The sequence below is a fragment of the Siphateles boraxobius genome, unplaced genomic scaffold (assembly GCF_051911475.1).
Source record: "Siphateles boraxobius isolate OS27281-9 unplaced genomic scaffold, OSU_SipBor_1 15, whole genome shotgun sequence".
NCBI lineage: Eukaryota > Metazoa > Chordata > Actinopteri > Cypriniformes > Leuciscidae > Siphateles > Siphateles boraxobius.
The window spans coordinates 3,177,006-3,199,481 of NW_027508755.1; the positions used below are offsets into that span (position 1 = coordinate 3,177,006).

A 22,476-nucleotide genomic window follows, 5' to 3' on the forward strand; every position below is an offset into this window, starting at 1 on the left:
AGTAAACAGTTGTGCAATGAGAAACCAGATCAGACAAAAACACACTGGCTCAGTGACATGCTTCAGATTTTTAATTACTTTTCATCAGTAACCTTACACTGATTAATTTCAACTAATAGACTCATATTCATTGTGTGGTTCACATCAGGTTTTGATGTTCTGAGTATTTATGAAATGACACACACACACACTCTGAATAAGATTTGTATGTCAAAAGAAGCAAATGAATAAATGTAAATAAATAAATAAAAAGCATCAAATTCAAAATTCAACACGCAACATTTGGCATGAAGTGCACTATTTGGCTCTAGTGAGTTCAGCTCATAGAAAGCATGATCCTATTGAAGGTACTGGACAAAGTGTTTATTAATGGAATAAATCTCACAGTCAGATTTAATTTACAGACATTTATACATTTTCTGAAGAGGACTGAACATAGCAGTATGTGTGTGGGTGTCAGGATGTTGATATGTGGTTGCAAATTATTCAGGGCGGTTGCTTGAGGTTTTCTTATTTGTCTCCTTCAACATAAGTCTATGGGAGTTTTTCGATTGTTTCATCACACAAGCAAGATTCTCTCAGTTCACTATCAATCAAGCTAACTGCAATAAACCATGTGATTTCCTTTAAGACGCAAATCATATCCTGTAACAGGCACTTGCCACACTTTTCTATTCTGGGATTAGTTCTGCTCTCAGCAAACTGGACAATGAATAATTGAGATGAGAATGTCTTTCCATCTCACCAAACATCATAAAACAGCACACACTATCCTGGAGAAGAGCATTTTAAAGCTGGTCAATTTCATCAATGTCAATGTCTTTTTCGTTGATTTGTGTGAATGTTTTTTTTTTTTCAGAAGTTATAAAACTACAATAAAGTAAATTGTATTTTATGTTTACTCAAAGTTTCACTGTGAGTTTTCAGATGGAAGATGAAAGAATGGAAGTGAAGATCTAAACTGATCCAAACACACATGCTGAGATGTTGCAATCTAAGACGTACAAGACTAAAGATTTACATTTTTATACTTTTATAGTTGAAACCAAAGCTGTGTTAGTAATTGCCCCTATACCCTCATTCACTATTCCCTATGTGGCAGTTTGCTCTCTTAAGCGCAATACCATACCAATTATGGCACCAAATAGACTACGCCACCCCGGAACATGGGCCGGGGACCCGCTTGTACTTCAAGTGCAAAGCACACAGATACGTGGTGACAGGGTCAGATAACAGACAACCAGGAAACGTTTCCAATCATTTATTAAATACAAATAAGACAAATACCAAAAGGCAGAATACAAACACACACTAGAATAGATATGTCAACCATAACACTTGTCCATTTCAGAATTGGGGATTCAGTTCACCTGCCCGGTAAACACTGCAACTAGTGCTCTCACCACATAGCACCCAATCACCCTCTGTGAACACAGCAAGCGAAAAGCACACCACCACACCAGAGGACGTGGGCGTTGAGCTGGCACCCCAACTCTGGGTAAAAGAAAAGAGGACAAATTGGGACATAAGCAACCATATACACACACACACGCACTCCACGTAATAGTCTTTTGGTTGAACACTTATCACATGTGGACAATTGGAATCAAGTGTTTACACAAAAAAATAAAAGCAACCACTCACTGGCCAACGCTCATTACTAGCTTTCCAACGCTGCGTCGCCTGATGATTACAGTATTTTAAAAGTACACCCTTCTCAGGTCGGATTTAGAAATACATGTCAGACATTCAAAAACAGACAATAACAATTTTACAAACGTCAATACTTTAAATGACAATGTTTCTGCTAAAAGAGCAAAATAGAGATGACAACCCAGTTATTCGCCGCTGTACGCCAGCCCAAAGATCAGCACTGAATTTGCTAGGTTTGGAAAGCGCCACTACGGCTGACAATGCGCTATTTTTCCGGCCGTCTCAAGACGGATGGGAGATAAGAGAAAGTATTAGTCAGACGATCACAACAAATGCGCTGTTCCAGTAAGAGTCACTGAGAAATGGTCGAGGATTTTCTGGCAAGGGGAAACACAATCCAATCGGTCGTCACTAAGCCCAGCTACTCCCGCCAAGCCTGCTGTAACACCACCCCTGTATTACGGTAAATAGTGAATCACACCGCTCAGTGCACTCAATAGGGTGGGAATTATAGGATCAGTCACGGTAAATGATGAATCACATCGCTCAATGTACTCAATAGGGTGCAAATTACGGGCTTGCCATAACGGATATGTTATCAATGAGTTTACAATCCTCCTCCGTCGCACTCCCAAACGTAAACACTGTGTGCCAGGATGACGTCACTTCCAGAACGAGAATGACGCGCTCGCTTAGGCGTCACTCCTGTCCCCTTTTTTATATCTGCCGCGCATACCCGGTCCGCCCCTAATCATTGTCATGGAGCGCATCACCACAACACACCCCCCCATTGCTCATCGTAGTCCCGACGATGGACATTCTACTGATCCCAAGGCCTAAACCAGGGCATCACCGAGTGGGGCCCTGCGATAGACACGGAATTTTGGTTAGCCGCACCACCTATGGTTCGTGGTAAGTGATGTCTGTTGGAATGCTGACCTGCCCCGACCCGTCCAGTTCGCCTGGGCGCCCCTTCAGATCGAGTGGGTGATTCAAAACCAACTAATCCTGGCCCTGCCTGTGAGCTCGTAACATCCCTACTCCCTCTCGCTAAGAACCTACTGGCTGACCCTACAAATCCCGAAGCCGGACTAGCCCTTGCCTCTGAAGGTGATCTACTCCCCTCTGCACCTCCTTGCTGGGCCTGGGGACCCTCTACCACCACATAGGCTAAGTCCCCTTCCTCAATCTCATCCTCCATCACCAGTGGTGGTGGCCGGTCGGCCTGACCCCCATAAGACTCCGTTAGTACCGTATGATCTTGAATACGGGGTTTTATGGATGCTCGATGCACTTGACGGACCTTCCCCAGGTCATGTACTGGTGCCACAGTGTACACCGACCCACCATTTTGCGGAGCCCGAACTACCTGGTATACCGTGGAGCTCCATAGGTCTTGGATCTTATGTCGTCCCACAAACCCATGTTCTCGCAGGTAGACCAATTGGCCCTCAGTCAGGGGCTTCTCCCTTACCCGTTGATCATGTTTGGCCTTCCGATATTGGGCTGCTGCCTGCAGCCGCTCCCGGGCACCTTCAAAAGCCACTTGGAGCCGAGCTTGATGCTCTTCCACCCAGTGATGGATTCTACCAGCCACTGGCTCCTGCACCCGACCAAGCAGGAAATCCACCGGCAGCCTAGGTTCTTGCCCAAACATCAAGTAATAAGGGGCTTCCCCGGTGGCTTGATGAGGGGTAGTGTTATAGCAAAATAATACTTGAGACAAACAAGAGGCCCAGTCCCTCTTCCTCCCGGTGGGCAATGTCCGCAGCAAATTGTGCAAGGTCCGGTTAAATCGCTCGCACTGGCCATTACCGGCTGGATGGTACGGAGTGGTGCGGGATTTGCCCACCTGGTAAAGGCTACACAACTGCTGAATGAGACGAGATTCAAAATTACGGCCCTGGTCGGAGTGAATCCGTCCAGGGACCCCAAACTTAAAGAACCACTCTTCTACCAAGACACGGGCTACCGTTTCTGCCTGTTGGTCCCGAGTAGGGATTGCCACAGTGAATTTACTGAAGACATCTGTCATTACCAGCACATTTTCTTGCCCAGAATGAGAAGGCTCCAAGATTGTAAAGTCAATGGCCACTATCTCATTCGGGCGAGAGGCCAGTAGATGAGCCATATAACTGTGAGCAACTGGTGCAGCCCCCTTAGCCTGCTGGCACCGCTCACATTGCTGTACCCAATGGGCTACATTGGCTGACATCCCTGGCCAGTAGCACCGTTGTCGCACCAACTCCAGGGTGCGTTCAGTGCCTTGATGCCCATGGTACTGATGCAATTGGGTCAGCACCTCAGGCTGTAAGACTGCAGGCAGCACCAGCTGTAACACCCCCTCACCCCCGTCGGGACGAAAGACCCTTCGATATAGCAACCCCTCCTGTTCTTCCAGCCGGTCCCACTGCCGAAGCAAAACCAACCCGAGCTTAGGCAGTAATTGTCGCTCCTGAGGCCCTGGACCTCGCCCTTGGCGCCAATATTTCAGGACTGCACCGATAATGGGATCTTCCTCCTGCAGCACCACCAATTCTGGCCCAGATCGACTTGGCATGGCCTGCATTGCTCTCACAGTAGTGGGTTCCGTCAGCTCCCCCACAGGCACCCGCCTCAGTAGTTCAGGCACAACCATTCCAGACTGACCATTCTCCTCCCTGGATGGTCCCGCAGACGGCAAGCGCGACAATGCGTCCGCATTCTGGTTAGACCTGCCGGACCGATACTGAACCTCAAAATCAAAGGCTGCTAATTCCGCCGCCCACCGCTGTTCTGTGGCGCCCAATTTTGCTGTAGCCAAGTGACTCAGTGGATTATTATCTGTGCGCACGATACATCGATGCCCCAGCAGGTACTCGCGAAATTTTTCGGCCATGGCCCACTTTAAGGCCAGAAACTCAAGCCGCATGGAACTGTATGTGGCAGTATTACGCTCTGCCGGCCGAAGACCTCGGCTAGCGTAAGCCACTGGCCTCACCTTACCATCAACCTCTTGAGAGAGCACTGCCCCTAGCCCTACATGGCTGGCACCGATTTCTAAAATAAATGGAAGCTTAAAGTCAGCATATGCGAGGACCGGCGTCGTAGTGAGTTTCTGCTTCAGGACCTGAAAGGCTCGTTCGCACTGTTCGGACCACAGCGCCACCAATTCTTGTCTCTTGCTGCTCGCTTTTCCCCCACCTGCCTTGGCCACCAACTGATGTAACGGAGCTGCTATCTGGGCAAACCCCTCTACGAAACGCCGGTAGTAACTAACAAAGCCCAGAAAAGTTCGCAACTCCGACACGGTCTTAGGACATGGCCACTGGGCTACGGTCTCGACCTTACCCGGGTCTGTGGCCACCCCCTGGGAAGATATTACGTGTCCCAGGTACTGCACTTTCTCCCTAAAGAATGCACATTTTTCCAACTTTACCTTGAGACCAGCGGCTCGTAGGCGACCCAGCACTATCCTCAATCGCTGCAAATGATGTTGCACCGATGAGGAATATACAATAATGTCATCCAGATACAACAAGACGGACTGGTGTCGCTGGTCGCCAAAGAGCCGCTCCATCAACCGTTGGAATGTGCCGGGTGCATTGCACAGCCCAAAGGGCATACGATTCCACTCGTACAGCCCAAAGGGGGTACAAAAAGCAGTTCTATGGCGATCGGACTCCGCAACTGGGACTTGATTATAGCCGCTGGCCAGATCCAATGTGGTAAACCAGCGAGCCCCCGTTAGTGAATCCAAGGTTTCCTCAATGCGAGGCAATGGGAACGAGTCTCTTCGGGTCTTGGCATTAAGCTGACGGTAGTCAACGCACAAGCGGAGGCTACCGTCCTTCTTCTTGACTAATACCAGTGGGGAAGCATAGGGGCTGCAACTTTCCCGAATCACCTGGGCGTCTAGAAGCTGCCCAATGTGAGTCTTAACTACCTCATAGTCGGACGGGGGAATACGTCTATAGCGCTGACGAACTGGAGTCTCATCCATTAAGGGAATTTCATGAGACAGGAGGTCAGTGCAACCCAAGTCTCCCTCCCCAGAAGAAAACACGCTCTGGAATTCCCTAAGGAGAGCCCTTACCTGCTCCTGTTCCTCATCAGACAACCCTTGGAGTTCTACACTTTCGACGTGCCCTACCCCCGATGCAACAATTCCCTCGCAGACTACCATTCGAGTATTTGCGACCGGACCCTCGGTCAGTCCGGACGGTGCATCAACCAGAAACACCTCCCGCAGTTTCCCGAGGATCGTGGTAGGGTATAAGACAGCGTCGAGCACACCAACATTGACGATAGGCACCCGGACGGTACCACTACCCACATGCACTAGAGACGGGGAGGCTAATAAGCCAACAGGCAACCCCGTATCGAGGGGCTCAAATAATACGGTCTTACCACTAAAAATGGATGAACACGTTGCGGTCACGAATTTCAAAGAGCCACCTGGAACACGGCACACTCGACGCCCACGGACTTTTACATTACCTCCGCATGTAAGGACACCATCCACCCTTTGACAGGTTTGAAAGGCCTGAGACAATTCCGCCTCCTGCGTCACGAGTGGTAGCTCAAATAAGGTGGACCCATACTGACCGAAAAGCTCACGGTAACAGCGACTAAGAATGTTCATTCCAAGGATGCCAGGAGTACCAAGGCTACCCCCGGGAGGATCACGGACCACCAGTATTCCACACTCTGACACCATGCGACCACACAGTTCAATGTCTAGTTCTATATACCCAATATAGGGAATTTCCAATCCGTTGGCTGCTCTAAGCTGTAACCAACGACATGACTGCAACCGATCCTGGCCCCATGGTTCAAACCATGACCTAAAACAACTCTCTGTAATGGTCGATACCATGGAGCCCGTATCGATCAGACAGGGCACGGAGACACCCCCTATAATGACGACGAGGTGCGGACATGAGGAGACTAAACGAGGCACTGATGTGCCCTTATGAAAAACACGGGAGCCATGCATACCCCCAACCGGACTGTGGCTCGGTAGCCCGGTGGGAACTAGTTTCCCAACTGATCAGGGAAACCAGCCCTAACCGGCCCTACATTGCCAGAGGCCGAAGCGATCGGAGGGTGGACTGGAGGACCAGGAGAACGAGGTTGCCAACTACATTCCCTTACAAAATGACCGGGCCGCTGACACCGTCGGCAAATCACAGACGCGGAACGGGGCGAACGACCGATGAACTGGGGGCTTTGACTACGGGCTAAAGTTTGAGTAAGCTGATCAAGTTGCTTTTGCTGCTGATTCAGCATTTCCCGTAATTCACCGAATTCCGATGAATGCTCCCTACGCTTGGGACTCAGTCCAGTATTACCTTGGACCCCCCATTGAATCCCGTGCACCAGGGGTGCAGATTGACTCCGCCCCCTTGCACTGCCCGGCATTCCCTCTCGTTCCCAACGGATAGCCTCCCCACGCACCTCCAATAGTGTTACAGCAGGCTGACGTCGTACCAATTGCTTTAGCTCCCTACGTAAAGAATTATCTAATACGTATTCGATAAATTGATCCCTTATCATTACATCTGCATTTGAAGTGACATATGGTGACTGTTGCTTAAGTTTATCAAACAGACCCAACAGTGCCAGGGAGAACTCTTGTAATGTTTCCCCCTCCAGTTGACGCCGCAAATAAAAAGCCTCTTGAAGTGCAACATAAGATTCGGAGCAACCATATAGCTCACGCAGTGCTGAAACAATTCTTTCTGGATCGTCTTTATCCATGCTAGGTCGATATTTTATTTCGTCTCGCGCCTCTCCTTCGAGATGATCAAACAGAAAGAAAGCCTTTTCAGCTGTCGTCATGTTCCGCATACGCATACACGCCTGAGCCTCCTCGACCCATCCCTCAATGCCTATACCAGACCTGCCATTAAACTTTGGACAACGGCGTTCTCGCGGAATGAACACCAACCGTTCTACGGTACCGATATTAGAATCAGAAACACTAGGCGTTGCCGGCCGTGGCGCACTACTAGAGGCCGCGCCAGGAGAAGGCGACTCAACCGGCGCCCGCTCCTGTCGCAGTCGCTCATTATCAGCCTTCAATTGGGCCACAAGGTCTCTCATTTCCTGTAATTCAGCTTCCATGATTAAACACTAAAGGGTACTTACCAGACGAATCTCCACTGAGTTGTCACAACTTAAACAAAAGAAATACATAAATAGAAAAACTATCACAGTGTCTGAATCTAGACCACAGTCACAACACCCTGCCGACTATACGCCAAATGTGGCAGTTTGCTCTCTTAAGCGCAATACCATACCAATTATGGCACCAAATAGACTACGCCACCCCGGAACATGGGCCGGGGACCCGCTTGTACTTCAAGTGCAAAGCACACAGATACGTGGTGACAGGGTCAGATAACAGACAACCAGGAAACGTTTCCAATCATTTATTAAATACAAATAAGACAAATACCAAAAGGCAGAATACAAACACACACTAGAATAGATATGTCAACCATAACACTTGTCCATTTCAGAATTGGGGATTCAGTTCACCTGCCCGGTAAACACTGCAACTAGTGCTCTCACCACATAGCACCCAATCACCCTCTGTGAACACAGCAAGCGAAAAGCACACCACCACACCAGAGGACGTGGGCGTTGAGCTGGCACCCCAACTCTGGGTAAAAGAAAAGAGGACAAATTGGGACATAAGCAACCATATACACACACACACGCACTCCACGTAATAGTCTTTTGGTTGAACACTTATCACATGTGGACAATTGGAATCAAGTGTTTACACAAAAAAATAAAAGCAACCACTCACTGGCCAACGCTCATTACTAGCTTTCCAACGCTGCGTCGCCTGATGATTACAGTATTTTAAAAGTACACCCTTCTCAGGTCGGATTTAGAAATACATGTCAGACATTCAAAAACAGACAATAACAATTTTACAAACGTCAATACTTTAAATGACAATGTTTCTGCTAAAAGAGCAAAATAGAGATGACAACCCAGTTATTCGCCGCTGTACGCCAGCCCAAAGATCAGCACTGAATTTGCTAGGTTTGGAAAGCGCCACTACGGCCGACAATGCGCTATTTTTCCGGCCGTCTCAAGACGGATGGGAGATAAGAGAAAGTATTAGTCAGACGATCACAACAAATGCGCTGTTCCAGTAAGAGTCACTGAGAAATGGTCGAGGATTTTCTGGCAAGGGGAAACACAATCCAATCGGTCGTCACTAAGCCCAGCTACTCCCGCCAAGCCTGCTGTAACACCACCCCTGTATTACGGTAAATAGTGAATCACACCGCTCAGTGCACTCAATAGGGTGGGAATTATAGGATCAGTCACGGTAAATGATGAATCACATCGCTCAATGTACTCAATAGGGTGCAAATTACGGGCTTGCCATAACGGATATGTTATCAATGAGTTTACAATCCTCCTCCGTCGCACTCCCAAACGTAAACACTGTGTGCCAGGATGACGTCACTTCCAGAACGAGAATGACGCGCTCGCTTAGGCGTCACTCCTGTCCCCTTTTTTATATCTGCCGCGCATACCCGGTCCGCCCCTAATCATTGTCATGGAGCGCATCACCACACCTACATTACTCTACTAATGGGTGGCCCCCAAAAAGTTTCAGAAGTAATTAAAAGTGCCCCCCTTTCAATATTTATCAACAACAATATTGTGGTCAAAAATTGTATTTGAATTATAATGAATAAGTGAATGTGTAGAAAACAGCAATGAATATTAATAACTGGAAACGAAAATAGAATAATCTCATGTAACGTTGCCATAAAGTGTTAGCGTTGATATTGGCGTAGCGTACCTTGTGAAAATAGCATGTAAACATGGAAACTTGTGTGATTCGTTACTGTTTTGTACAGGTAAGTTCATGTTTTTATTGTGCTATTGCTTCTTGCTTCTGGCTTTTATTTTGTATGCTGCCCATCGGCAGATTTTTTTTAAATGGTTCAAGAGGGCAAGTAACCTACTCAACAAAGTTGTTAGTTACATTTCCAGATACAAGTTTGCACACAAGCTCTAAATTAATGTTATAAAGATAATAAAGCCAAGATGCCAAACAAAGGACAGTAATATGACACGTAAATAATCCAGCGCCAGCACCTGGTTGACATCCTAAAGTACAATAGGTGGCGGTATTGCATCTTAACGCTGCCATTTGTCTTAAAACAGAAGACGATACAGCGAGAGAATATGACTCGTTAGACTCGCCAATCAAAAGTACGCGGAAAAGGGGATAAAACCACCAACCGGTTCACCCACCTCCGCATCCATCTTCCTGCAGATTTCGCTACTATACAGAGAGTTAGTCTCATTTTTTTTTCAAGTCCTGAAACGGGAAATGTCACATTATCCTGACAACAGCTGACGCCTCTCATCCCTTGAGGCTTTTAGTCAAAAAGTGTGCTCATCCGGATAAAAACGTATTTCTTATATTTAGAGAGGAATTTTTTTGTTGTATTTTTATCCAAAATAGGGCAATATGAGAATTATGAAACGCTAAACTCTCACACGTAATTTAATAAAGGCCCTCTGAAGCGAAGCCATGTGTTTATGTAAGAAAAATATCCATATTTACAACTTTTTAAACTGCAATCACTAGCTTCCAGTAACATTCGTCCGCGCATTACGAGAAAGTTGAGTTCTGACAGACGTACGTATGACATAGGATCTAGGAGTAGCGTAAGCTTAGGTGAGAGTAGACACCTCACCAAACATATAGGGCTGGGCAACAAACTCAAGCTCCTCCCACATTTCTCTTTAAAAATTAGCATTTCTAATTCGTGAACTGCATTTTATTTTTCTCTATCTTCTGCGCCTCCTCGTTCCTCAATACATCATGCGTCGAGTCAGTGTTCACTCTTTGGCTGGAACTTTGGAAGCCAGTGATTTTAGTTTATAACGTTATAAATATGGATATGTTTTATTAATTAATCTTTATTAATCCATCTGAAGCTGTATGGATTAATTTTATGATGGATGGATGCGCTTTTTTGGGCTTTACTTTTCTCTCCCATTATAAAGCTGGGTAGAGCCAGGCTGTTTTTTTAATATAAGTCCAAATGTGTATGGCTGAAAGAAGAAAGTCATATTATGGCACGAGGGTTGAGTACATTATGGGATATTCTTCATTTTTGGGACTTCATTTGAACCTCTTTTAAATATAAAACTGAGGCACGTCGCTCTATACCCTGCTGTTTACATTGAATGTTACGCTTCACATTATTATGGTAAGGAACGCAAGCTGATGCAGAATGATCTGACGGCTGCGCTCTGTAAGTCTAAAGGACCTGTTTGAGACATGCCCAAAACTCATAACATCCGAATCCTCCCAAGATGTCAGTGTTTACCACGCAACCAATGCATGTGGACTCAACATCACAAGACTGCGATTCAAGAAATGTTTCAAGAAACACTCAACATGTAGGCTACAGTATTTCCTCCATGATGTAAATCACAGCCTTGCACGTGCAATGCCATTTTTTTATCACTTTAGGCATGATGAAGCAGATATTCAAGCGTGTGTCCTACCGTAGCTCTCCTCATCCATCTTCAGCTGACAGACACTGACGCAGGAACAGTGAAGGAGCGTCAACAATAATGTGGAGGGATCCAGCTACTCTCCTCTGTCTAGCCCATGCAGTCTCTATCTCTCTCTCTCTCTCTCTCTCTCTCTCTCTCTCTCTCTCTCTCTCTCTCTCTCTCTCTCTCTCTTTCTGCTGCAGCTCTGCTGCTGTTCAGCCACAGACCGACTCCTCCTCAACAGATGAGATGACGTCACTCACAGCATGTGCGCGGGAGCATGGCTATCAGACTGTCATACATGTTGAATATCTCCAGTGGTGCTGGAATAAATATTAAGACACCAAAATTAGGTGCAAACCAAAGCTTCGGCTCTGGGACTGGGAACATTCTTGCTGAGTGGAAACACTGAGCTGATGTGAACATAATGAGCTCTAAAATATTAGGCTACTTTTAAAACTACTTTAAAATATTAATAAAATATTTACATTATGCCCCTTCATGAATGAATGCGAGTTGTGTTAAGCAAGTTGTCAGGCTGGTTGGCTGTTCAAAGGTTTTTGTTATACTGTAGTTTATAGCGTAAGAGGACAAACAGAAAATGTGTATATGTATATATATATATATACATATACACATTTTCTGTTTTATTTAATATTTTAATAATAATAATTATTAATAATAATTATTTAATAATAATAATTTAATAATTAATAATAATAAATTTAATATTTTAAAGTAGTTTTAAAAGTAGCCTAATATTTTAGAGCTCATTATGTTCACATCAGCTCAGTGTTTCCACTCAGCAAGAATGTTCCCAGTCCCAGAGCCGAAGCTTTGGTTTGCACCTAATTTTGGTGTCTTAATATTTATTCCAGCACCACTGGAGATATTCAACATGTATGACAGTCTGATAGCCATGCTCCCGCGCAAGTCTCCGGGCAAGTAATGGAGCTCTAAAAAGATTGCTTTCTTCAATGTTTCAGGATGGCCAGCCTATTGAAAGGTATGTGAGGGACTTTTCGGCTTGCTGTCATTTAGCGTCATTAGATGACACCCAGCGCATGGACCTGTTTTGGAGCGGGCTGGATGAGGACATCGCTCAAATGATGCCGGATGACTATACCGGCTGGACCCTAGAAGGGTATATCGACCTGGCCCCTTTCTTGAGCGGTTCGGCATTTACTGTGGGCTTGGCTGATGAAGAACCCCGCAAGCTCACAGTACCCCCTGAGCCTGAGTCAGTTCACGTCCCGCCCGTCCAGCCTGAGAATCTTCTCGTCACGCCAACCATCAAGCAAGCCACCGGATCGGTCTATTGCCGTCCAGGATGGGTTTCCAGCGTGCACTTGTTGCCAAGAGGGCCATCGTGTCTGAGTCTCGTCCTGCCGAGACTGTCCTGCATGAATTTCATCCCGCCGAGACTGTCCTGCCTGAGTATCTTCCAGCCGAGCCTGCACTTCACGTCAGTCCAGCTGAGCCTGCACTTCACGTCAGTCCCGCCGAGCCTGCACTTCACGTCAGTCCAGCCGAGCCAGCGCATCTTGTCATGCACAGCTTGTCATGCACAGCTATCCAGAGACTGTTCATGTCATGTCTGCCGATCCAGAGACTGTTCACGTCACGTCTGCCGATCCAGAGACTGTTCATCCAGAGACTGTTCATCCAGAGACTGTTCACGTCACGTCTGCCGATCCAGAGACTGTTCATCCAGAGACTGTTCACGTCACGTCTGCCGATCCAGAGACTGTTCACGCCGATCCAGCGACTGGTCACGTCACGTCTGCCGATCCAGAGACTAGTCACGTCTAGTCTGTTCCAGTGTCTCCAGACAAGATGGCCGCCACCGAGCCAGTGTCTTCGGACAAGATGGCCACCACCGAGCCAGTGTCTTCAGACAAGATGGCCGCCGAGCCTGTGTCTGTTCCAGTGTCTCCGGACAAGATGGCCGCCGCCGAGCCACTGTCTCCGGACAAGATGGCCGCCACCGAGCCAGTGTCTCCGGACAAGATGGCCGTTCCTGTGTCTGTTCCTGTGCCTGAGCCGGTGTCTGTTCCTGTGCCTGAGCCGGTGTCTGTTCCTGTGCCTGAGCCGGTGTCTGTTCCTGTGCCTGAGCTGGTGTCTGTTCCTGAGCCGGTGTATGTTCCTGAGCCGGTGCCTTCTCCAGCCTATGACCCCGTAGCTACCGCCAAGAAATGTTTTTTTTATCTTGTTTAGCTTGTCTGCCCTTGTATTTAAGCCCTGTGTTTTAGTTCAGTCATTGTGAGTTCTTGGTTTTGTTTAGTGCTGATGTTGGTTGTTCTGTTCCCGAGTCCTGTTTCCTAATTTGTGTTGGTAAAGTCTGGAGTCTATTGAATAAAGTGTGCTGCATTTGGATCCTGCTTCCTCCTTGTCTCAACTGCAGCGTAACACTGATGCAGTGACAATCTCCTTGCTAAGTATTTTAGCACATACATGTATTCTAATGTTCGCTAAATACGAACTGCGAAGATTTTAGTTAAAGTCATGTTTTTAATTAATTCACTATTACACATTAGGTGTTTGCAGTTTTATATCAAGAGATATTAATTTCCAGTGGACACAAATGAAGTAAGTTCACACTATCAATATAAATACTAGTTTTTAACTCGAACTGTTTGAAGCAATCAGTTTTCCAAATGATATGAGTTACCTTCCATGGTATATTTATGGTTACATACTGTAAAAAAGGAGCGCTGTAAAATAACAGTAAAGGGTTGTAAATTAACAGTACATTGCTGGCAACAACAGCTCCCAGTAGATTACCATTATTTTACAGCGCAATTTTTTTACAGCTTTATGTATGTATATATCGCTACTGTAAATAGAGCCTCGATATTGTACTTCCAGACTACCTGTCATTTCTATGCCATTGTTTATCCTTTTCTGTTGTTGTTCTATGTCTTTTATTTAAAAGAGATTTTAAAAAGAGGGAGAAAGTGTCTGGGAGTATATTGGCAAAATTTCTTTGAGTCCAGGCAGAATATTCAGAATATTATAGGTTGTGTTTTTAAACAGACAGAATATTTTGGAATTGAAATCTAAAAAGTGAACTTGGAATGTTCAATTTTTCATGACTACAATATGTTTGAAATGTTTTTACCCAAAGCTAAAAATGCAAGCCCTAAAAGAAAAATTGATTAAATTCAAGCATGGATAATGCAATGCATATTTTATTAAGCTTACTAGTTTATTAAGCTCCTCCAGATCTAATTAAAAATAAACTAACATGGAAAACATAAACAATTAGCTTTTTTATTATTCTGATTTAAAATGCAAATTTCAATTGTAATATATTTTTTCGTTTAAAGATCTGAACTCTCACATATATAGGTGTTATATTTATTTTTTCTTAAACCTCATTACAGCTTTTAAACTTGTTGAAAATAGGATCAAAGTTTTTTTTTTAAACCATATGAAACAAACACGAATACTGTGTATATTTCTAAAATGTTTTATTTAAAAAAAAAAAAATTACAGGGTTTATTTTTTTTCACTTTGACTTTGATTGTTTGTCACAGACAGACTCCTTTACATTCCTGTTCAACAGTTCTTCTGTATTAGATTCAATCTAAACTCTCTTTTGATGAAGATTCATAAAGTGATTCAGTCAAAACTGGTCATTAAAAACCAAAAGTGTAAAAAGAGTGAAACTCAGGGTGACAAACGTTTATCATTAATGAAAATAACAGTCAAAGATCAACAACTGAAGAAACATGTTCAGACTGAAACAGGAACAAGCGTTTATTGACCACATTAACATGATTAAACTTAAAGAAAACATGTCGTGAATTAACAGCGAAATTCTGGCAGAAGAGGTGACAGTAGTTTAATAATCAATTTACAGTTATCTCTATGATTATACATATGTCATGTTATTAATTTCACTTTGATTATAATAATTCCTTGAAGAGACCTTGAGAGGTTTCATATCTTCTTTGAGGGGCGGCAGTGGCTCAGTGGTTCATGTGGGTTGTCTACAAACCAGAAGGTTGGTGGTTCAATACTCAGTTCCACCTGACCAAGTGTCGAGGTGTCCATGAGCAAGACACCTAACCCCTGCTGCTCCCGACGAGCTGGATGGCGCCTTGCATGGCTGACACCGCCGTCGGTGTATGAATGAGTGAGTGAATGGGTGAATGTGGGGCTATGTAAAGCGCTTTGGTGGCCATAGGTCTGTGAAAGCACTATATAAATGCAGTCCATTTACCATTCTTTTCTGCTTGTTCATTGATTCTGCTTGTAATGTCTTAAATATAAATAAATGATGATTGAACATTATTGATGCATATTTATGGATATCTCTGGTTAAACTTTGTGACATTTAACAAGTTTTTTCAGTGATCTGAATATATGTATTTTTAGGGGAATTTAGCAGTTTTATTGTTATCATTTTTCAGCAAATCATTGTTAGATTTTACTGCATTTTCTCTGTAAAAATACATTTATTTCCCAACTCTGAGAAAAATTAACTTTTTTTAAAATTAATTTTATGGACATCTCAGGTTAACATTAATGTGCGTTTGTCTGTCCTTCAGTCAGTTTGTTTGTGTTGTTTAATGTGACACAAAGACACTGAATAATAAACACTAAATCCAGCATAAAGTGGTTCAGTGAATGTGGTGTTGAATGTGTGTAAGTGTGTGAGTGTGTGTGTGTCAGAGACGCTGTAGAAGGACACAGTGCCGGCCGACACGTCCACAAACACTCCTACTCTCTTACTACCTAAACCAGCAGAAACAGCAGTGTCTTGCATATTGTGATAGACAGTGAATCTCTGATCAGTGCAGATCATACACCAGGATATCTTATTGTGTCCAAACAAACAGTCATGCCCTCCTTTCCTTTGGATTCCTTTATATGTCACTGATACATCACAATGAAATCCATTCCATTCAGCCTCCCAGTAACAGCGTCCAGTCAGACTCTCTCTAGACAGAACCTGAGGAGGATTCTCAAATCTCTCTGGATGATCAGGATACGACTGACTCTCTTCCACACGCGTCATCTTTCTGTTCTCCTCAGACAGAACGAGATGAGTGTTTGCTGTGTTTGGATCCAGTGTGAGATCAACGGCATCTGAACACAAGAACACAAATTACAACAGCAACATTTACAACAACAAAACAACAAACACTAAAACTGTGTATTTGGGTTATTACATTTGTGTAGTCTTGATGCCATCCTGAACTCTCCTCCATGATCCACACTAGAAAACACACACACACACAAACACACACACACACACACATTGTTTTTTTTTTCATGTTTTATGGGGACTTTCCATAGACATCATGATTTTTATACTGTACCTGTCACAGATCAGCCTAATCACCATCCTCTGCACTACATTTCCCATCACTCTCCTCGGTTCCTACCTGCACGTCATTTCCCAATCCCTCACACCTGCACCTCCTTATCACTGCCACTATTTAAGCACACACTTCAACACAGCTCACTGTCTGGTCTCGTTGATGCCAAGTGGACTGTTCACCATCTCTAGCTCTTTCATTCATCTGTGTCTCACTCCAAATCTCCCTTTGAACTCACACTGACACTCTCACCTCTTCACTGCTCCTTTATTGTTCAATAAACTCACTGTTCACCTTCCATCTTCCTCTCAGCGTCTGCATTATGTAACAGAAGACCGGACCAACACAGAAAATGTATCCAGCTGTGCTCTTACTTTGCCTGGACCAAAAACCAACATTCTCTCGAGGCCCACAACCTGGTGTGACTTACCTCCTTCCCCAACCAATCATTTAGTGTTTTTTTACCATACAAGCCTCAATGCGGAGAAGAAGGCACGCGGCCCGGTGTGGGACCTCGGGAGAATTTTGAGGCTTTTGTAGAGTGGGTATTATCCCACTGTGGTTCTCAGTTCACCATCGGCCTTTCCAACAGCGGTGAACTTGAGAATATTCTAGAGTCCCGTGCCATCATGGCCGCCATTCCATTTACCCTTACTGCCGCCTCCGACCCTGGCCGCCTGAACCAGCACCGCCCTGGGGCTGACGAGGGCATAGCCTATTCGGAGCAGGTAGCCTCCTGCCTTCTGTTCAATATTCCGTTTCACTTGGAGAAAAGTCGTTTGCAACTTCCGGTTCACGGGGACTTTAAACGTGCATATCACGTTTGGTTTTGGGTTTTGTATTCACATTCATGTTTTCATATATTTTATTTTGTAATTCTCAAAGTCTTAGTTCCTGGTCATGTGATTCCCTTGGCCTCATGTGATTTTGTCAAGTGCTTCCCTTGGTTCATGTGTAAGTAGGTGTTGTAGATGGGACGAGCTGAAAACAGAGACGTGAAATCAGACACTTTCTGCTTCTCATAATGACGCTCGCACTGCGTTTGCATTCTTTATCACAGCTGAAGTGAAATAAATGTAAAATTTGCCCAATACAAAGACATTTCAGAGAACTTTTCATTCAATACTTTATGTACTGCTTACACAGCAAAAACTCCAGTGTTAAATTAACACTCCTGGGAGTGTATATGAGTCCACACTCAAGAGTGTAAAGTGTTAAAATATGAGTGTTAAATTAACACTCATCTTTATCTTTAGGTCATGTTCCAAGAACATTTAAATTGGCAGTTATAAAACCACTCATTAAGAAACCACAATTAGATCATAATAACCTAGCAAATTATAGGCTCTGCAGATGTCTGTTAGCGAGGCGCCATGCGCTAGAGCCCAAGAGGACGCCACACTCCGGGTGGAGTGGGCAGTCACACCAAGGGGGCACGGTCGACCTTGCTGCTGGTATGCCAAAGCAATGGTGTCCACTATCCAGTGAGACAACCTCTGCTTGGAGAGAGCCTTTCCCTTCAGCTTCCCACCATAACAGACAAGAGCTGGTCTGAGGTCCTGAAACACTGCGTTCTGTCTATGTAGGTGCGGAGAGAACATACTGGACAGAGCAGTGCCAAGGCTGGGTCTGCCTCCTCCGAGGGCAGCGCTTACAGGTTCACCACCTGGTCCCGGAAGGGAGTGGTAGGAACCTTGGGCACATATCCAGACCGAGGTCTCAGGATCAAGTGAGAGTAAGCCGGCCCGAACTCCAGGCACGCTTCGCCAACGGAGAATGCGTGCAGGTTCGCTACCCTCTTGATAGAGGCCAGTGCAACCAGGAGCGCTGTCTTCATCGACAGGAGCTTAAGCTCCACTGATTGCAAAGGCTCAAAGGGAGCACTCTGCATGGCAGTTAGAACCACCGCAAGGTCCCAAGAGGGAACGAGAGGAGGGCGAGGAGGATTCAGTCTCCTCGCTCCTCTCAGGAACCTGATGATCAGGTTGTGCTTCCCAAGGACTTACCTTCTACCAAGTCATGGAGTGCGGCAACAGCGGCAACATAGACTTTGAGGGTGGACGGAGACAGCCTTCACTCCAACCCTTCTTGAAGGAAGGAAAGCACGACAGCGACCGAGCATCTCCGGGGGTCTTCTCGGCGAGAAGAGCACCAGCTGACGAAGAGGTTCCACTTCAACGCGTAGACGTATCTCGAGGACGACGCTCTAGCGGAAGTGATGGTAGCCACCACCGCAGGTGGTAGGGTACTCCAACCTGCCTGGTACCGCCCAGGAGCCACACGTGGAGGCTCCAAAGATCGGGACGAGGGTGCCACAGGGTGCCCCGTCCCTGAGAAAGAAGGTCCTTCCTCAGAGGAATGGGCCAAGGAGGTGCTGTCACGAGGAGTAAGAGTTCGGAGAACCAGGTCCGGGTGGGCCAGTAGGGCGCAACCAGAAGGACCTACTCCTCGACCTCCTTGACTTTGCGCAAAACCTGCGCAAGAAGGCTCACTGGGGGAAAGCATATTTGCGGCCCGCGGTCAGAGAATAATATAGGTCGCAATGGGTCGAGTCGTGAGAGGCAAACAGATTTATCTGTGAGTCCCCGAACTGGTCCCAAATCAGCTGAACCGACGGATGGAGTCGCCACTCTCCAGGGAGGGGCTGAAGCCGTGAGAGCTCGTCGGCTCCAGAGTTCAGGACTCCGGGAATGAAAATGGCTCGAAGCGACCTCAGATGCTTCTGACTCCATAAGAGGAGGTGGCGGGCGAGTTGCGACATACGGCGCGAGCGTAGACCACCTTCACGGTTGATGTACGCTACTGTGGCGGTATTGTCTGATCGGACTAGTACGTGTTGACCCCTGAGCAATGCCCGGAAGCGGTGCAGGGCAAGGCGTGCTGCCAGCAACTCGAGGCAATAGACATGCCAAACTGCTCAACACTACATGCGAGAATCAGTGACTTTCAGGAGCAACCTTGCTCAACACCTAAGTGTGAAGAAATTCACTGAACTTCAGGAGCATTTCTGCTCAACACCTGGGTGTGATAAATCTCACTGAATTTTTCGGGAGCATTTCTGCTCTACATGAGAGTGTGACAGCATGTCCATTGCGCATAGCGCCCCAGCCCGTGGAGGTATCTGTTGAGACAACAACATGCCGGGAAGCTCGTTCCAGGGGCACTCGGACCCGCAGAAAGCTGAGGTTCGACCACGTGGTGAGTACTGACGGCAGGTCGGAGTAACTGGTACTCGGAGGGTGCCGTGTTGCCATGCCCACCTCGGGACTCGGTCGCGGAGCCAAAGCTGAAGAGGTCTCATATGAAGCAATCTGAGCGGCGTACCGCGGCTTCAGATGCCATATGCCCCAGGAGCCTCTGAAAAAACTTCAGTGGAACCGCACTCTTGCGCTTGAAGTCTCAGGCAAGTCAGCAATGGCTGAGTGGAGAAGGCGACCAAGTCCATACCGAGAAAAGAGCTCCTCTGCACGGGGCAAAGTTTACTCCTTTCCCAGTTGACCCGAAGGCCCAGACGAGCTAGGTGCCGGAGCACTGGGTCCCTGTATTCGCAAACCTGGTCTCAGGAGTGAGCTTCAGACAGCCAGTCACCGAGATAGTTCAGGATGCGAACCCCGTGTTCCCATGGAGGAACAAGGGCTGCCTCAACAACCTTGTGAAGGCGCGAGGAGACAGGGCTAGCCCGAATGGGAGAACAGCGTACTGATATGCCTATCTGCTCCGCTGGGTCGCGCAAACCATCGGCTCGGCTATGCGATTCAGTTCGCATGGTCTCCTCCCCGCATCAGGGGAGTCCGCTCCACTTGGTCGATGGCTATGCTATCATGAGAGCGGAGGAACTACACGAAAAAGAAATACAGGCTTTGGACGGGTGCTTAGGATTGCGCCGGGAAGCACTCTGAGGACACAGTAGCATGGCACCAGAGCGTTCAACCGGGGGGACCCCAGTGTACCAATGGGCAGCGGCCCCTGAGGGGAGGAAAGGCGGATGAGACCAACGAGAGGACCCGTGATCTCATCATGTCCGGGAGCAAAGATATTGGGGTTTGCCGTGGACGCGGGTCGGCGGCCTCACCCAAAAACCAATCGTCCCGGGAAAGCATGGCTGTCATCTCCGGATCAGACTCAGGCACAGCCGTATGCACACCAGAAGGTGGCAGCTGTGACGAGTCATCATTCCAAAAGAATCAAGCCCACCTAGTGATGCTGCTACAGACACAGCATCATCCTCTGTAGCTTCAAATGAAAACACACAGGCCATCCGAGGGTAGACTCGTGGAATCATCAGTTCGCTAGCGGGCACCGTCATTAAAGAGGGGGGGGCTGGGGCGTGGACACAGAGTCGGCACCTTGTTCCAGACCAACACCCTTAGGACACCCTGGCCACCAGCCGAAGATCGGGTGGTGGATGAGGGGACTCTCACTCTTGCGAGTTCACCGAGTCTCGACCTATATATGACGCAATGATCACGTTCCCAGAGAGAACATGAGTCATCCACGAGCGCTGTTCAAGCATGATCAAAGCCCAAACACACTAGACAGCGCTCGTGCCCATCAGAGTCCGATACCAGTCCGTTGCAACCAGAAATGCACGGGCGAGCCGTCTTTAAAAAGACGTGCCGCGTGCGAGCTCTTTTATGAGAGGAGAAAAAACTCTGCGATGTTGAAGCGCACAGGGAGACACACACACACTGGCAGATCACTGCACAGATCAGCAGGCACTGTGAGCTCGCTGCAGATCGCCGTCACACCAACACCGGAGAGAGAAGCTCGTCTCGTAGAGCGAAGTCAGAGATGGCTGTGGAGTGAAGAAATACTCTTGGCTCCGAAGCAAAAACATATGTGACCCGTCACAGAAACCAGGGACACAAGTCGGCAGCACAACTTTCGAGCAAAATGAGAAAGAAGAGTTTTTTTTCAAAATTGGTGATTTTCAATTTTTTGGAGAATCTGTTAATTGAAATCACGAAGAAGCCTCTCCATGTTTGAGATAGCAGTATTGGTATATTTAAAAGCTTACATTTTGAGGTTGAAATCGGCTTGTTTTCGGAGATTCTAGCATGCAGTAGGGGCGTGGCGTGTCATTGTCTGTGTGTATTTCCATACTGAATAACCCGGCGCTTTTGCCCCCCCCCCTCCAAGTCAACCACATGGCTACTTATTATGCTGTGCTCTGGCCAGCTCTCTCTGATATCAAAATTCAATGAAGATGGATGCCGCAAAGATTGTCGCAGACGAGATGAACCGTCTGGCAGTTACACCGAAAATGTTTTCGCCGCACTTCGTGGGCTCGGGAAACTGAACCGGAGGTATGGGCGCAGCGCGCTCGCCCTCAGTGCTTCAATACGGCGGCTCGGCTCGCTGACAGCGGTGGCTGGCTGTTTCATATGTGACGGAGAATCGAAATAGAGGATGCAGTTAAGACCTTTGCTGCTGCGATGAAGGCCTGCCGTGCGTGTTTCTGAAATGTAAGTTAAGCTTCATTTGCTCTTTAGTCGTTATTTAAGATGCTGAACCTGCTGATGATATAATGTGCTTGCGGACATTTCATTTGTGTGTGTATACGCACATAAGAAAGTGGTGTAAAGAGATTTGCAACAGTAATTTGAGGAGGTGAAATGTGATTATTTGGAAAATTGCAGAAATGACTGCTTAAAGAAAAATGCCAGCAGGCATTTGCCTCCTACATAAACTTTAATATTGTTGACATTTTGGGCACACGAGCGTTGCGTACTATTTGCGCTATATGTAGGCCTATGGCTTATTGGTCTTTGTTTGTTGTTGTTGGTTTTGCGTTATATGTATATGGCATATTGGTCTTTGTGTGTTGTTGCTGGTTTTGCGTTATACTGTATGTATATGGCATATTGGCCTTTGTGTGTTGTTGCTGGTTTTGCGTTATATGCAGGCTATATGGCATATTGGTCTTTGTGTGTTGTTGCTGGTTTTGCGTTATATGTAT

The 22,476-nt window shown here is 46.4% G+C and overlaps 1 protein-coding gene and 2 long non-coding RNA genes across 4 annotated transcripts in view; all 3 read right to left on the reverse strand.

Annotated features, from left to right (window-relative positions):
• Positions 1 to 1,246: 1,246 nt before the first annotated feature.
• On the reverse strand, positions 1,247 to 2,422 carry LOC143738569 (uncharacterized). Its single transcript, XR_013203910.1, has 2 exons — positions 1,645 to 2,422; positions 1,247 to 1,494 (listed from the first exon to the last, which is right to left on the reverse strand). It is a non-coding gene; the product is annotated as an uncharacterized LOC143738569 (long non-coding RNA).
• Positions 2,423 to 8,054: 5,632 nt separating this feature from the next.
• On the reverse strand, positions 8,055 to 9,140 carry LOC143738570 (uncharacterized). Its single transcript, XR_013203911.1, has 2 exons — positions 8,453 to 9,140; positions 8,055 to 8,302 (listed from the first exon to the last, which is right to left on the reverse strand). It is a non-coding gene; the product is annotated as an uncharacterized LOC143738570 (long non-coding RNA).
• Positions 9,141 to 14,643: 5,503 nt separating this feature from the next.
• The window catches only part of LOC143738633 (protein NLRC3-like), a 58,175-nt gene continuing 50,342 nt past the window's right edge, over positions 14,644 to 22,476 (reverse strand). For both annotated transcript variants that reach the window (XM_077230660.1, XM_077230661.1), the window contains 2 exons: positions 16,368 to 16,414; positions 14,644 to 16,284 (listed from right to left, as the gene is read on the reverse strand). In XM_077230660.1, the coding sequence (XP_077086775.1) occupies positions 15,740 to 16,284; positions 16,368 to 16,414 (592 nt within the window). In that variant the 3' untranslated portion in view covers positions 14,644 to 15,739. The remainder of the gene's footprint in view (positions 16,285 to 16,367; positions 16,415 to 22,476) is intronic.